Raw genomic sequence first — 16,891 nt, 5'->3', positions numbered from 1 at the left:
ACTATGCTAAATATACGAAAAATAATATAGATAGTGCACATTGATTCATTGTAACATATTCAAACACAACAGGAGCAAATGTGGAACATCTGTCTGCAGAAATGATGAATCATGATCATGAAAAGGCTGACACTTTGGTAATTCTGCATGCCATAGACGTTGCAAAAGAAAACCCATTTGAAAAATGTATTGTGCATTCACAAGATACTGATATTTCTCTACTTTTGGTTCACTTTTATTAAGTCCTGCCATGTGTCATGATTTTCCGAACTGGTAGATGGGATAAGGAATGTGGCATCTTGATTCAAAAATGTTACAAAGCAATTGGTTTTAAACAGGGCTGTGATCAAACTGATCTCTTTTCTGGAATCAGTAAAAAATCATGGTGGGAAAAATTTATTAAAGCTGACGATGGAACCCTAGCTTTACTATCAAATCTTGGTAACCAGAAGCTTTACCTGGTCTATTTACAATATATAACATCAAATGTTTTGTTGTTAGAGTCTATGGTGATAAAAAATGGACTGAAAATGTTAATACTCTTTTACAATTTCGTGGGTTCCTTTTCTCTAAATTCCAGTATGGCGCTTCACAACTTCCGCCAACAATGAATGTTCATAAGTATTATATATTCTGTAGTCACTTTGTATGTTTAGTGCTTAAATGCTCTAACATGCCTGTACAGTATCTTTCATCGCCTGTGGAGTATGGTTGGGAATTAAACAACAGATCTCTTGAATCCATAATAACTGATAACCTGCAAGCACCAATAGCACTTATAGAGTTGAGCATTTGTTGTTGAAAAGGAGACTGTAGTAATAAAAGGTCCAAATGTTTGAAAAATGAACTTGTTTGTACTGATATGTGCAAGTGTGATGGATGTACAAATAATATAGACTATAGATGTACAAATAATATAGACTACCAAAAAGAAGACATTAACAAGAAAAGTTAACACTTTTTTTGAAAGTAAGTTAAAGATACTTTATAACATCAACACAAGTATTATTTTAAATTAGGAATATTCTTTGCACACCAAAATCATAACAGTATAAAATCAATCTATATATAAGCATGAAATTAGTCTACATATAACACTTACTACTTGCATCTTGAAATGCTATGTTTGTCACCTCAGTATATACCTAAATACATTAATGTCATGACATCAAGTTTCTGCTACTTGAGACCCTTTAAAGGAAAAGATTTTATGTGGTTAAGACTTGTAATGAACAACTATTTATGGTTTTTTAAAAGCTTTAAGTACATTTGGCAAGTCATACAAGATTGAGTTTTGGTTGAACAAGAATTGCTAACTTTAACAACAACCATTATAGCACTTGTAGAAAAGAAAAAAAGATGCCACAGGAACAACAGCAACAATAAAAAACATAATAAACCAGTTAAATGTGCTGAAAACTTATGAACTGATTTAAAAATAAGTAGTCTAAATCAAGATTTATATCCTAACTTTATGTTTTTTATTGAACTTACTAATGATTTCTCTTTGTGTTGCATTTATTTTTGAAAATTTTGGAAGAAAAAAATTAAAGTTAAATTGTAAGTAGAAATACAGCGAAGTGTAAGTAGAAATACAGCGAAGTGTAAGTAGAAATACAGCGAAGTGTAAGTAGAAATACAGCGAAGTGTAAGTAGAAATACAGTGAATTGTAAGTAGAAATACAGCGAAGTGTAAGTAGAAATACAGCGAAGTGTAAGTAGAAATACAGCGAAGTGCAAGTAGAAATACAGCGAAGTGTAAGTAGAAATACAGCGAAGTGTAAGTAGAAATACAGCGAAGTGTAAGTAGAAATACAGCGAAGTGTAAGTAGAAATACAATAAAGTGTAAATAGAAATACAGTGAATTGTAAATACAGAGTAATTTTTATTGTTGTTAATAGTGTAAATAGTGTTGGTATCAATTGTGTATAGTTGGTACTACTATCAAATATAAGAATGGTTGTGGTTTAGGGTTCCCAACTTTAATTCACAGTTCCAAGCATTGTGAGCATTTTGGAGCTCACAATGCTTTAAAATAAAGTAGTGCAAACTAATGTGTCTAATGTGCCAAATTTTTAAAAATAAACTTTTTAAGTTTTAATTTTAGTATGTTTGACTGTTTGATGTATTAATCCACTTTTTTATGAAAAACTCAAGTTATTAAAATAAAGTTAATTCCCGATAAATAGAATCTCCAAGGGACTAAGGCTAATATGAGATATTAGTTTGAGCTAAGGTGATTTTTCTTTATTCAACGCTAAAGTATACTTAATAAATATACACCGTTATACTAATAAAAGAGTAAAAAATGTTTCAGAAAAAGAAGTTACATAAATGTTCATGCTGTACACTCAAAAGATAACATTGAAAAAGTTAAGCAATACAATGGCTTCCTTATTATTTGGCAATAGAATTGCTTATTAAAAATATTTAATCGTGTTATTTTGGTTTCTTCATTTTCTACACTAAAGGTTCAAGTTAACTAAAGGAATTTGTTGTAAGGGGATAAAAAAATGGTTTGACTTAACAAAGTTTGCGTTACCTGAAGTTTGACTTAACCAGAGAATTTTAATAGTAATCAATTAGAGGGTTTCAAGGAACCAAATGAAACAGTTCAAGGTAACAAATGTTTGAGTTGACTGTTTTTCGACTTATCAGGAATCGACTATATGATAATACCCCAATAGACCTGAGCTTTAAAACATTTATGTTTAAAACTTTGACATAACATAAAAATAATTTTTATTGTTAGAGTATTTTGCAAGATTTTTTTAATAATTATTGTTTTTCAATTATGTTTCAATTACTTATAATTAAGTTTCAATTAATTATTATTATTATTTTTTCAATTATGTTTTAATTACTTATAATTAAGTTTCAATTAATTATTATTATTATTTTTTCAATTATGTTTTAATTACTTATAATTAAGTTTCAATTAATTATTATTATTATTTTTTTTCAATTATGTTTTAATTACTTATAATTAAGTTTCAATTAATTATTATTATTTTTTTTTTCAATTATGTTTTAATTACTTATAATTAAGTTTCAATTAATTATTATTTTTTTTTTTCAATTATGTTTTAATTACTTATAATTAAGTTTCAATTAATTATTATTATTATTTTTTTTCAATTATGTTTTAATTACTTATAATTAAGTTTCAATTAATTATTATTATTATTTTTTTTCAATTATGTTTCAATTACTTATAATTAAGTTTCAATTAATTATTATTATTATTTTTTTTCAATTATGTTTTAATTATTTATAATTATTTTGTTTTTCAATTATTTTCCATATATTAGAGATATTTTTATTGCTATTTTCTGATATAAAATACCAAGTATACCAAAATCATGCTACCAGGTAGATGCTTTGGTTGATTGTGTGTGTGTGTCTCTCTCTCTCTCTCTCTTTCTCTTTCTCTTTCCCCCCCCCCCTCTCTCTCTCTCTCTCTCTCTCTCTATATATATATATATATATATATATATATATACAATTGAGTGTTCTTATCAAACTATTCAAATTAGAATTGCTAAATTAGTATCATAATAGTAATTAGGCTGCATTGAGACTTCAAAATATAAATATTTGAATGAAAATGGGGATTTTTGGCTTGATGGAAAAGGATTAAAGAATATTATACATATACAAAAAGGAATCTATATAGTGGTTTCCTTTTGAAATTTTTATATGAAGACAACAACAAATGATTAAAATCATTTAAAAAAAGGTACTAAATTGTCACAAAACAGACAAATCCAATTTTGCGCCAGATAATAAACCCACTGAAATATACATGCATTTTATGCTAGGTATATCAATATACATGTATTGACATATGCCAATGTCTTTTAAAGGACAAGAAAAGACTATACTTATAATATCTTAGAAGAAACAAAACTTTGAAGACAACAAGATTTTTGAAAGAACAAAATTTGATGTGATCTTTATTATTAGTAGAATAAGTAGATATTTATTCATTAATAAGTATCATTGCTCCTCAAGGGTTAGAACTATTGATGTATCACAGAAAACAAATTATGTTATGTTTAAAAAGCTTTTTAAAATATTCTCTCCCTTTCGTTTGTAATAATATATAATATCTTAAAGAGAAAGAGATATTGCTGCAATGAAATCTTCAAGTAAAAGTAAATCTATAAAATTTGATATAATTTTTAATAATTTACATAACTTAAAGTTTATATTTAAGATATTTGACTTTCGTTCACATAGATAAAATACGAATCATTAAGGATTGTGGTTTTAAAAAATGCCTTTTAGCTTTGTAAAGTTAAAGATATTTTTATTTACACTATTTATTAACAAATTAACAAAATATAGCAATTTTCAATAGTTTTCAATTGTATGTCTATATTGAACAAACATGTCATCTGATTAATCTAAAAAAAGTGATTGAATGAAAAAAGGAAAAAGTACAACACATGTATTAACTGGAAATCAATTTATTTATACATAATAACCAAAGCAAAATATATAAAGATAAGTATATATTTACAAAAAAAATTTAACTAAATTTGCATTATCAATTAACAATTGGTAGATTAACCAACTACAAAAATACTAATTATAGATGCAGCGTTTGTTTTTTCCCACCACTCTCTCTCTCTCCTCATACTTTACTTTATACAGGATCCATATATGGAATCTTTATTGAAAAAATGAAAGGTTGGGGGAAGCTTTTTCCCTAAATTAAAGCCCACATCTTATGTGCCTAATGAGATGTGGGCCCTCTATTTTTTCTGCACTATGCTGAAAAAGCATTGTAAGATATGTCTAAAATAAGAAAAACTAAAAATTATGACATGATAAAAGAAGTTAAAATGACAAAAATTAACACTACAAAACAATTTACCTGTTGCTGATGTCTTTTCTAGAGCATTGTTAAAATTAGTCAAAATCTGTAAGAAATGACATTTATTGCAAAGACAATTTTTTTAATTAAACTTTTTTTAACTAAACTTTTAACTAAAAAATGTTTTCTTAAACAGATAAGGACACATCAATAAAGAACATACACAGTGAAAAATTGATTTTTAAGTTCTTTCATATTGTAAGTACATATTAGATAACTATGAATACATAATTTAGTGATAACTGTTGATTATTATGAAAATTATTAACTTCAATTTAAAATATTCACAAAATTATTAATGACAATATATTATTTTGATACGGAGAATCATAAACAGTCAGAGCAGAGTCAGAGTTCTTAAATCATTTTAATATTTTGCATGTTTTGCTGACTTAAATTTTGATGGTGTCTAGTGTAAAAATAAAATGTATAACTTTCAACAAAAATTAACTTAGTATTAATTTAAATTAATATTAAAATAAAATAAAATAAGTATTTTTAACAAATTTATTTATTTACAAACAAAATTTAAAAAATAAATCAAGAAAAACATACCTATTAAACTAAAAATGTTCAAATACCTCTATTCGAAGATGTAGTTAAGTAATTTCACTGTCCACTCTAACTTCTCCCACTTCACTTTCAGTAAGGGTAATCCCATCCCTTTAATGAATTGAGGGGAAATCTTATTGCCTATTCTAGATATAGAGGACTTTTTTCAGAAATTGACGATTGTGCCCCTCCACTATGAAACCCGTGTCATTGGCCATGACAGAAAAATACAAACTGCAACTTCACAACAACTTAGAAAATTAAACATATTTTATTTAAACAGCCCATAGTTAAATGTATAACTTCATTACGTTAATATAAATTTAAAACTGAAGATAAATATAAATTAGAATTTAAAACCTACAATATGTGATAAGCTATGGCACTAAAATTGAAATAAAAATAAAAATATTGTTATTTTTAAACATTTTGTACAAAAAAATTTATTGAATTAAAAACTAAAAAAAAAAGTTAATGTAAGTTTTTTAAGAAGTAAATTCGAAAGATTCTTTAAAAGTAAATTTAACTATATAAAATCTAACCTGAATATCACCACTAGACAATAACACTTTACTAAATAAATAGATTCATATAAAACATTACTGAATATCTAACAAAAACAAAAAAAATTAAAAACAATTTAATCTAAAATAAGGTCATCCTTAGCTTCTACAAAGTTAACAGCTTGTTGAGATATAATTTTAATGCATCACCACAAAACAGAACTTCATTAACTAAAACATTAAAAAACTAAACTTAAGTAAGATTAAAAAATTACAAAATATACAAACTATTTATAAATAAAAGTATATTCAATAGTTATCTATGATAAGGATAATCGAGAGATTCAAAGATATTTCAGAGGTTTTTAAAAGTTAAATAAAAAATTCAAATACTTACTGCGTGCGCATCTACAATGCGGTAGTCAGTAATATGCGAACTGCAAATCTGTAAATTGCAAACTTTTTTGAGAACCAAGACATATTTTAATGACCACTACAGTTATGATATTTAAAAAAACCTTTGCTCATCAATTTTTTTATTTAAATTAAATAATGGAATTTGATATATTTTATTTAAATTAGGTTGTATTTCTTTTTATTTAAATATAGTTAATGCTTCTGCTTGAAGTCCATAAAATATATTCGCGGGGTTTATAAATAAAATATATAGCAAAATTCGTGGGGTTTATAAATAAAATATATAGCAAAATTCGTGGGGTTTATAAATAAAATATATAGCAAAATTCGCGGGGTTTATAAATAAAATATATAGCAAAATTTGCGGGGTTTATAAATAAAATATATAGCAAAATTCGCGGGGTTTATAAATAATATATATAGCAAAATTCGCGGGGTTTATAAATAATATATATAGCAAAATTCGCGGGGTTTATAAATAATATATAGCAAAATTCGCGGGGTTTATAAATAAAATATATACCAATATATAAAATATATAAAATAAAAAACTTAAAGGCAAATGAAAAATAAAAACTACATCATTAGCAACCAATAGAACCATGGTTTGCAAAAAAGTTCACATTTTACTGGTTTCGCAGTTCGCATTTTACCAACTACCCTGCAATGCCTCATGCATAATAAGTTATTAGCGCCTGAGTTCGCTCTTCCAATACTATACTATTTTAAGGGTTTTCTAAATTCTGTTGTTGTTTCGCACTCAGTTTAGAATGTTTCATGGGGGCGTGGTAAAATTGTTGTAAAACTCTAAATTTCCTTATTACCCTATTGGGTAATATTAAAGTTTTTTATTTTTAAATGAAATGAATTTAATAAAATGATTTGTTTTAAATATAAAATTACAATTTTTAATTATGCTTCTAACAAAAACACACTTTTTAAAACCCCCCTTACTGGTTTTGAAAAGTTAAGGTTGTCGCGTGGCAAGTTGAAATCATCAGTTGGCTTTTTTTTTTAAAAAATTTTTCATTTAAAATGCAAAACCAAAAAAATTTTATAGTTTATTGTATTCTAAATATACATACATAGTACATACCCAGCAAACTCAACTTATTTGTAGAAAACTTGAAAAGTAAAATTGTAAACCTTTAAGAAACTTTTTCGATATCTTAAAATTTACATGAGTTAGATATTTGCATAGATTTATTTTCTTATCAAAAAGTGTTAAGAGACTCTTTCTCATTGTTATCTCGGATTCAATGGCTGCCGCGGGTTTTGTGGAAACACGCACAAATGAGCATTAATACTACTACTTAAGTTCAGAAATAATATATAGTGATTATTCATTGTTTAACTAATACCATTGTTTAATTAATAAAAACTTTAGGCTAATCAGGAGATTAGTTGCAATATTAGCTTAGAATCAGTTTGAAAAAATTTGTTAATGTCATGTATATTTGCTTTTCTAATAGTTCAATATAGTCTGTAGGTTTTTTTTTTATAAGTGATTACTTATGAAAAAAAAGAGTAAAACTTAGGACAAATGTATAATTTTACTGCAGGGTCTAAATTTATGTTATTATTTCACAAAAAAAAGTTACTAATTTGCAATATTATATTACACAGGTGTTGCAGTTGGTATCCTGCTTGTATTTAGAAAAGTTACAGGATCAACCAAGCAACGTTCCAATACAGCCTATTAGGTAATTTTTACTTGGATTAGTATTAAATAGAAAAATTATTTAAAAATTAAATAATTACATGCATACTATATACATTTACAAATTTTATATATATATATATATATATATATATATATATATATATATATATATATATATATATATATATATATATATATATATATATATAAATTTAATCTTTTAATCGGGCGGCTGAGGAGACCGTTCTATATATTTTAGCTATTTTTTTTTCTTTGGCTTTATTTGACAAATTTTGCATAATTTAGAAATGTGTTTAGGATCGCTATCCTGTTCAAAAACGAATTTGTGGTTTACAATTCATTCATTTTCTAAATGGTAATGAATGTTTTTGGAGAATGTTATGTTGTTATATTTTTTTTCTATGATACCCTCATTTCGCATAAGGTTAACAACTTTGTTTTCAGTAAATCCACCCACCCACCCCCTCCTTCCAATGACTGATCCTCTACAGTGCTTGATGGTTTTCATTATGCATCATTTTATTTTCTCTAATTAAACAACAACTCTGGTTACAGCTAGTTTCACTCTTTCTTTGCAATGCTGTAATGACTGCATTTGAGAAACATTAGTTTTAAAAGCAATTTTTTATGTTGAACCCTCCTTGTGTAATGTCACAATAGCAGCTTGTTTTCCTATACTCAGCCTGCTATTCAACCCCTTTTTCTTCAATCAAAACTCAAAATGTATAATTTCAATATTTGGACAATATTGTTTAAATTATTTCAATGTGCATGGCAATTATTTTTTAAACATTACAATATTTATATTTATAATTTATGTTTATATTATATTTAACATAAACAATGTTTCAGTTACCTTTTATAAAAAAAAATGATAATAAAGTTTCTTTTTAACTTAATCCTTTTATAAAAAAACTAAGAAATCAGTGAGAAAAAAAGTATCACTTAAATTTATATTACAATAAAATATACCCAATTATTACAGCTAAGTATACACAAAATAAAATATACAAAAAGTATTTAATATTGCAATCCTCATAATTATACCTTCTACGTTCTATAAATAATAATTATACCTTCTATGAATAATATTTATAATTATACCTTCTTCGTTCTACAAATAATAGATAGTTCACAAATAAATAGGTGTGTAAATCTCTTTAAAACCACAACGCCAAAATGTTACACTTGTTTCAACTGAAATAAGTATCAATTTTCCAGGAAATAAGTTCAGTTAAAAAATAAGGCAAGCAAACATCACTAGGTTGATGTGTTACTACAGCATCATTAGGATGATGTTATTATAGTATCACTAGGGTGATGTTATAATCACTTGAAATTTTGCATCTCTAAGGTGATGTTATCACCTTAAAGATGCAATATCAATTATCAATCAATTGATATTATAGCATCACTAGGGTGATTATAACTTTTTTCCAAATTAAACTTTATACTAATATTTTAAAATTTTACTTAGTCAAAATAAAAGTTACTTTTTGGAAATAAGACAAAAATTCTATATTTCTATAAACTATAAATATATACAAATATTTATAAGTTAAACTATTCTTGGTTAGACATTTTATTTCATATTTCAATTAAGAAAAGTTTTTTTAAGAGTATCTTTAGGCTTTGCCCATTTACATGGGGTGTCCATAACTGGGGTCCTTCCTCAGCTACCTAATTTTTTCTCATTTTTGAATGAAAGGATAATAAAAGGAAAAAACTTAAAGGATATGTATGTTTCAAACATCTTGGGCTTTAATGCAGTTTTGATTTAATTTCTTTTTTTTCCTTTTCTTTTTCAAATCAAAACTGCATTAAAATCCAATCAAAATAAGGGAGGAACCCCATTGTTCAATTAGGTTCCTCCCATTTAAACCATGCATGTGGACAGAAACAGCTAATAAACTTAGCTATATGCTTCTTTTTTTTTCTTCAGGAATTAGAAAGAAGTCTAGTAAGACATAAATTGCAATGTATGTTCAATGCATATATATCATTGATGTTGAAAAATAAAAAATTTAATGAAACAAACCTACCAGTAGCCTATAATCATCTCTCCAGATTATCTGTTGGAGGAGGATGAGACATTTTATGCAGAAAATTGTATGGTATATCTTTTCATTGTAGATGCATTTCTTTTAATTTCCTTATAAACTTAAAACCAGTTAAAGTGATTTTGTCGGCTCAACTTTTTTATTTTTAACTCGGCTATTAACTACTTTAAGAAATTACTATCTAGTAAATGATTTTACAGAATATTAATAATAACTATGATTGAGGGAAATATGTCTGTACTATATGTATGTCTGTATAAATATCCATATCATCGGGGATAGTGCAAATCCATGAATCTACTACAGGTAAGGTACCTGCGCTGCAGATTGTTTTACAGGCGAAAGTTAAAATATTTATTTTATTTAAACAGATTTTGAGCTTTTGGCATAGAGAGTTTTATTCATGTTTTTTGTAATGTTAACAATAGGTATTAGGTGTTAAAGATTTATTAATATAGATTTATTATATTTGTCAGATTATGTTTTATCTATCATTAGTTACATGAATTTGCACAATATGTTTGTATCCATTCAAACTGTGGATCAGAAAGATTTATTTTCCAGTAAATCAATCAACAAATGCTATTTAATATTTTCGAAACTAATATAAAAAATTTTGTGAATGCATTTTTTAAGAAAAAAATCTATCAAATCAATAAAAAAAATTCATTCTCCATGGATGAACAACAACCTTCCATGCTAAATTAAAACTAAAAACAAAGTTTGGTATGCCTTAATCTTAGTTAAAAAATGCCAATCACTTTACAGAAAATATTTTAATATTAAAAGTGTCCAGGAAATTTACACGAAGATATGTATTTGAATAAATACAAATACAGTGAACATTTTTGTAGTTAGTAGCAAGTGAACATTGTATTTGAACATTTGTTCAAATACAATGTTCACTTTATAATTTATATATATATATATATATATATATATATATATATATATATATATATATATATATATAAATTATGGTAGTGTAATCTACAAATAGAGTGCTCAATGTTCTTAAAGAACAGAGTAATAATAAATTAGTAAAAACACTTATCTACCTTTTATCTTCAACATAATGTATATATATATATGTGGTGCATTGGTTAATTAGAACTCCTAATTTTTAAATCTGTACAACCTCCAACTTTATTTGTTGTATTTATTGTTGTGTTTATAAAGTTGCTATCAAATATTATTAATAAATATTAAAGTTGTTCTTTATTAATAAATATTAAAATTATCTTATCAACAGGTTGATATAATCTTATAATCTTTTAAATTTAGAATATTCAAAATTGTCAATTACCATTGTTGTCAATTATTAAGTATAAAGATAATCTACAACTTAATCTTGAAATTAGTTTAAATATTGCTACGTTTTAAAAATAAAACACAAAATTTTCACCTATTTATTGATTTTTTGACAATTTCTTTTTAGCATTGTAAAAGAACATATTATCAATGGAATTTCATATGTTAAAGTTGAATGGAAAAAAGATTCATCTATTTGTGTTAATGTTAATTTGGATACAAGAACTGAATGTTCTGATTGGAATAATTACCCCGATTCATTTTTTACTCTTGAAAATAAATCGGTTTGTTATTTTCATTGCATACTGATAGTTTTATATTTTTCAATTTTATTAAATTTTTTTTATGGAAAGAAATTGTTCAAGTCTTGCATGACAATATTTTTCCTGATAAACTGATTCTATTTACAAAAAAAATAGATTCAATATAAAATTCTTTCGTTCAATAAAAGACCAGTTTAAAAAGGAAAAAAGTAATACAAATTTTATTGTTTCTACCTATTATTTTATAACAAATTATTTATGTTGAACTGTGTAAAAAAATTGCATATTTCTGAAAAAAAAAATGGCATCAAAACAAAAAGATAAAAGCAAAAAAATTCAAAAGTATTTATTTATAAACTGTCTCTAACATAATCTAGCTAAAAATGGTTTCGGTTATACAATTTAAAGGAAGTGATTGTGTTGCCAGAAATGCCAAAAAAAAAAAAATAAGTGCCTCAAAACAATGTTTGATTGCTGTAATCAAGTTTTCCAATTGCAGGCTTTCCAAAATTTTTTTCTTTCTTGTAAAAAAATAGACAATCATCAATTGCTATAAAATAAAAAATGATACTGCTGTAAAATGACAGAGATATGGTTATAACATTGAATAAACTCCTGCCAAGGTAGAATATAAACATTCTGCAAAGTTCTACCAAAAAATACTTGTCTGGTTGTGCATTTCAGATAAAGTACAAACAGTACTTTGTCTCCAGTGGTCTTGCAGTTAATCAAAATCTAAAAGTATTGCATCAAGAAACAAGTGTTTTTATCAGGTCATAATGATGACCAATACTTATCTTGGTTTCATTGGATTATGCCAAAAGTAACATCATTTTTTGTAGAGGATTTTATAAGTTGTATGGCCAATTTGATAACCCACCAAAAATTCCAGAATGTTGCCTTGAATAATGTATTTTAAAATACTCCAGAGGATTTCTTGCAAAACTCACTTACATGGACTTAGTGAGACTAATTTAAGTTTAGCTTTTACATCTTTGCATTCATGTTACACTATTGCAAAACTCTGAAAACTAGTTAACATGTGCTTAACTGAATTGCTGTAAAAATAGCATCTGTGATTCCTATTTTTAAAAATTCAGGAGATCCCTCTGGTCAAAAGTTTCTAATTCTTTTCATTATTATCAGCAAGATTTTTGAGTTCAAATTAGCATTTTTTAATTTTTAACTAAAAGAAATTCTAATATCTCATCTTTCTTTAAGTCTTTCTAATAATTTTTTAATTCAATACTTTCTGACTACAATATTTCAATCCAATACTTTCTTATTAATAATAATTTAATTTATATTTATTAATAATATATTTAATTTACAATTAACTTATTATATAATAATAAGTTAATTGTAGTATTATATTATAATAATAGATTAATTGTAGTAGCGTGCTTAATGGATGCAGCAAAACATGATATCTTATAAAATCTCTATATTTGAGAAAATGTTCAAAATCTTTCTTTACTAATCACAGTATAACTATGGCTATTAGAAATAAAAAAGATTGTTGTCCTTGATTTAAATTCTTCATTTTTGATAAGAGTATTACAAGGTTACATCCTTGGTCTCATATAGTTTCAAATCTATATTATTGATTTTATTGACAGTCTTACCTCTTAAGTACTATATGCTAATAATACAATCATGAATTTCAGTTTAAATAAATATATTTTAGTTTCATTGCTTTTTGTTCACCTATAACTAGCATTTTGTTCGCATATAACTAAAACTTATACTTTTACTACTACTCATGGAAACAAATATTTTTATAATTATCGTGCATTTTCTAATGATGTTTATGTTAAAAAACATAAACATCATTACCTTTATAACATAGTTATAACTATGTTATAAAGGTTGAGTCTCTGGCATGTTGTTGCAAAGTTACATTTCTTTTTTCTACTATTGCTACCATGGTTTCTGTTAAAGCTATCATATCTTGTTCCACATACCAAAATTTAATTCATTTTGACTTGTTCTTCAACATAGTTGTATACTTTTATTATAGCTGTTCCTTCTTATATTATTGTAACTGTTCCATAAAAAACTTTTTTTCATCTTGTGTTTTTCCTCAAATATCAAAATACCTCAAATATCAAAAATACTTCAAAATCTTTATGGTTTCTTGACTCCGATAATTTACAGTTTTTGTCTTTTTTTCTTTTTAATTTCTTTATTTCTTATTTTTATTTCTTAAAGATTTCTTTATTTCTCTGCTCCCAACTTAAAACTAGTAATCCTTAAAATAAATTTTGAATATTATCATCCTTCAAAAATTATAGAATGTCGTGAATCTTGGCGAACAAGTCCACTGCAAGTAGAAACAAGTTAGATGCAGCACTATCAAAGAGTCAATGGGGGTTAAACTTGAAATTACTCGCTTATGAACAAGCACTACTTTAGTCATGAGATGATAGTTACTAGAAAACAAAGAATACTGTCAAAGAGCAAAAAAAAGCTTGGCAGAAGACTTAGAAAACTGTTAATTGTATGAGTCAAGAAAACATGAAGGGAGAAAATTTCAAAGCATTGATGTGCAAAGAAAAAAACTAGATGAATAAAAATTTTTAGAGCAGGAAGGGAAAAAGGATGCAACTTTACTGAATGACAAGTGACATGAGATTAAATTTTGGTTGATAGTTTGAGATAATAGCTTCTTTGAGCAGTGACCATGATTGTGTTTGTAGAAAAGAGAAAAGGATAGAATTTTAAAACGATGAAACAGAGTCTCATACTTGGCAGCTAGATCATGTTCAACTGCATTTAAAATATTTTTCAAACATTGTCTAGACAAGGTAGAGCATCATTAGAAGAACCAGCCCAAATATTGTTATATTTGGGCTGGTTCTACTAATGATGTTCTTCTAACAATACAAAAACAAATCAGAGATTTGTCTCTGTAAAGAATGGAATTAGGAGAATGAAAATGTTGAGCATAATAAAGTGAAGCAACCTTAGCCGATGCTAGCATTGCAATGGGTTGTATATATGGTCGATAGTGAATGATAATCTGAGATGTAAAGTAGAGTACTCATTGAGAGTGTTGCTATTTATCAATATAGGAATGTTGACAATATTGCGATATTTGTTTGCAGTAAATTAGTAAATAAAATTTTTTTTCACTTATTTACTGCAAACAGTATATAATATATATACAGAGTTTTATTTGGCCTAAAACTTACAAGTCGCTGCAAGACCCAAGCTGTCACAGAATAGAGATTCAAGTTTGTCTATTCTAAGTAATCAAAAAGTGACAAATTTTTGTCAAGAGTAATATATAAATTTAGTGTAATGATCTATTTGTTAATGACACAACTATATACAAGTATATAGTTGTTTCATCAGCAACAAGTATATAGTTTTGTCATCAGCAAGTAGAACCACACTTAGATGTAAGATTGTCAAATGATCATTAATATAGAGAAACAATGCAGGACCAAAAAATGAATTTTGTGGTACCCCATAAGTTACTGGAAAAGACGAAGGGTGTCACTAGCATGTTAGACTTTATCAAAAGTTTTTGATATTTCAAGCCCAATAGTCTTTTCCTAGCCACCTCGATCTAATGCACAAAAGAACCTTTTTCTATTATAACTGTTAACAAGTAGTGTATAATTATAAAGGATTGAAATGCGATTTCCAGAGAGTAAGTTGTAAGACTCAAGATATTTGTTTGAGGTTTGTTAATTAAAGATTCAAGTTGGGATGTGAGAATTTGTTAAACAAAGACTCAAAGACCTTGCTAATAAAAAAGGGATAAATTGTGAAAGATTGTTATTGTATATTGCCATATTTTCAAAATATATGAAAAAATAAATAAAGGGAAAAAAATATACAGTCTTACAAAAGTATTCTCCAGTATTGCCATATAAATATTAAAGCAAATTGATATATTTCTCAAAATTAAGTGATTGTCACGCTTTTGTATTCTTTTTTTTTTTTAAATCTCTTCAAGTCTCCTCTTTAATTTGTTTAACACAAATTAAAGAGGAGACTTTTTTTTTATACGAAAAAAGATTTTACATTCAAACTTTTACTTTCTTTAAAATTATTCAATGGGCGAAGATCCTAATAAGCTGGGGGTGGTCTGGAAAAAATTTAATAAAAACTTATTACAAACTAAATAAATAAAAAAATCTATAAGCTTGAACCCGTTTTTTTTCTTATAAAAGTTTACAAAAAAAGTAAGTAAAAAAAAACACTACTTTCTTACAACAAAAAATCAAGTTTTATGGTTACTTTTACACATTTGGAACTATAATGGAGACTTACGTAAAATCTGAAAAGTTCTCCTTTTTTCAAAAAATAATTTTTATTCTAATGTACTTTATTTCTTTCCTCAGGCGTTCATTGCTCGTGTGTGACCATTCTGCGAATTTTATATATGTCAGAATTATATATATGCCAAAGTTTTTAAATAACAGCAGCAAAAAATAAACACTCAATAACAACAGCAACAACAGGAGTCAGAGTATTCTCCAGAGTTTTTAAAAATTGGAACCACAGATGATATTTTCCAGCAGGCAGGAAAGCAAGATTCCATTTTTTAAATAGTTTAGAGAGTATTGAAAAAAGTTCCTGAGATCAATTTAATTTCACTGTGACAGTAATAAGACTTTAATTTTACTGTGACAGGAAATGTTGTCTGGACCACAAGCAGAATGAGAGTTTAATAATGAAATAACTATCAATGAAAAGAGGAGCGATTTGGATGTATAACAGTGAAATAATCTGTTTCTCTGAGATGATAGAAAGAATTTAATCATTAGATGAATTAGTGGAAAAGTTATTAACAAAAATGACCTGTCTTCCTTAGGAGAAGTAATAAGGTTAACTTGTTTCTTTATGCTGCAGCTTTTGTTCTGGAATTTTAGAGTTGAGATGAAGTTGTTAACCACAATAAGGAGGAAAAAAAACCTTGATTGTAGTGGCCCTTTCAGCTTTTGATAGAGGTGAGTTCATTGAAGATGAAATATTAGAGTTGTCTTTGTTAATGAATGCTGCTAAAGATTTTCAAAAAGTCTCTAGAACCTAACTTTTATTACATAAATTTACTTAATGTAACTCTTGAACCTAGCTTTAAATACAATCAGAAATTGATTTCTCGCAATAATAAAAAGATGTTTTCAAGACAGTTGCTCTTGTGAAAAGAAATGATTATGATTAGATATAACAGGTGCATAAAATGGTGAAAAACATGGGGTAG

At 26.2% G+C, this 16,891-nt stretch overlaps 1 protein-coding gene across 1 annotated transcript in view; it reads left to right on the top strand.

Moving 5' to 3' along the window:
* Positions 1-16,891, top strand: part of LOC100215220 (flap endonuclease GEN homolog 1) — a 91,905-nt gene that overhangs the window by 48,305 nt on the left and 26,709 nt on the right. Inside the window, exons 6-7 of the mRNA XM_065796008.1 lie at positions 7,982-8,058; positions 11,538-11,694. Coding sequence (XP_065652080.1) covers positions 7,982-8,058; positions 11,538-11,694 — 234 coding nt within the window. The remainder of the gene's footprint in view (positions 1-7,981; positions 8,059-11,537; positions 11,695-16,891) is intronic.

Source organism: Hydra vulgaris, chromosome 04 (genome assembly GCF_038396675.1).
Source record: "Hydra vulgaris chromosome 04, alternate assembly HydraT2T_AEP".
NCBI lineage: Eukaryota > Metazoa > Cnidaria > Hydrozoa > Anthoathecata > Hydridae > Hydra > Hydra vulgaris.
This window is presented reverse-complemented; position numbering and strand designations above follow the sequence as displayed.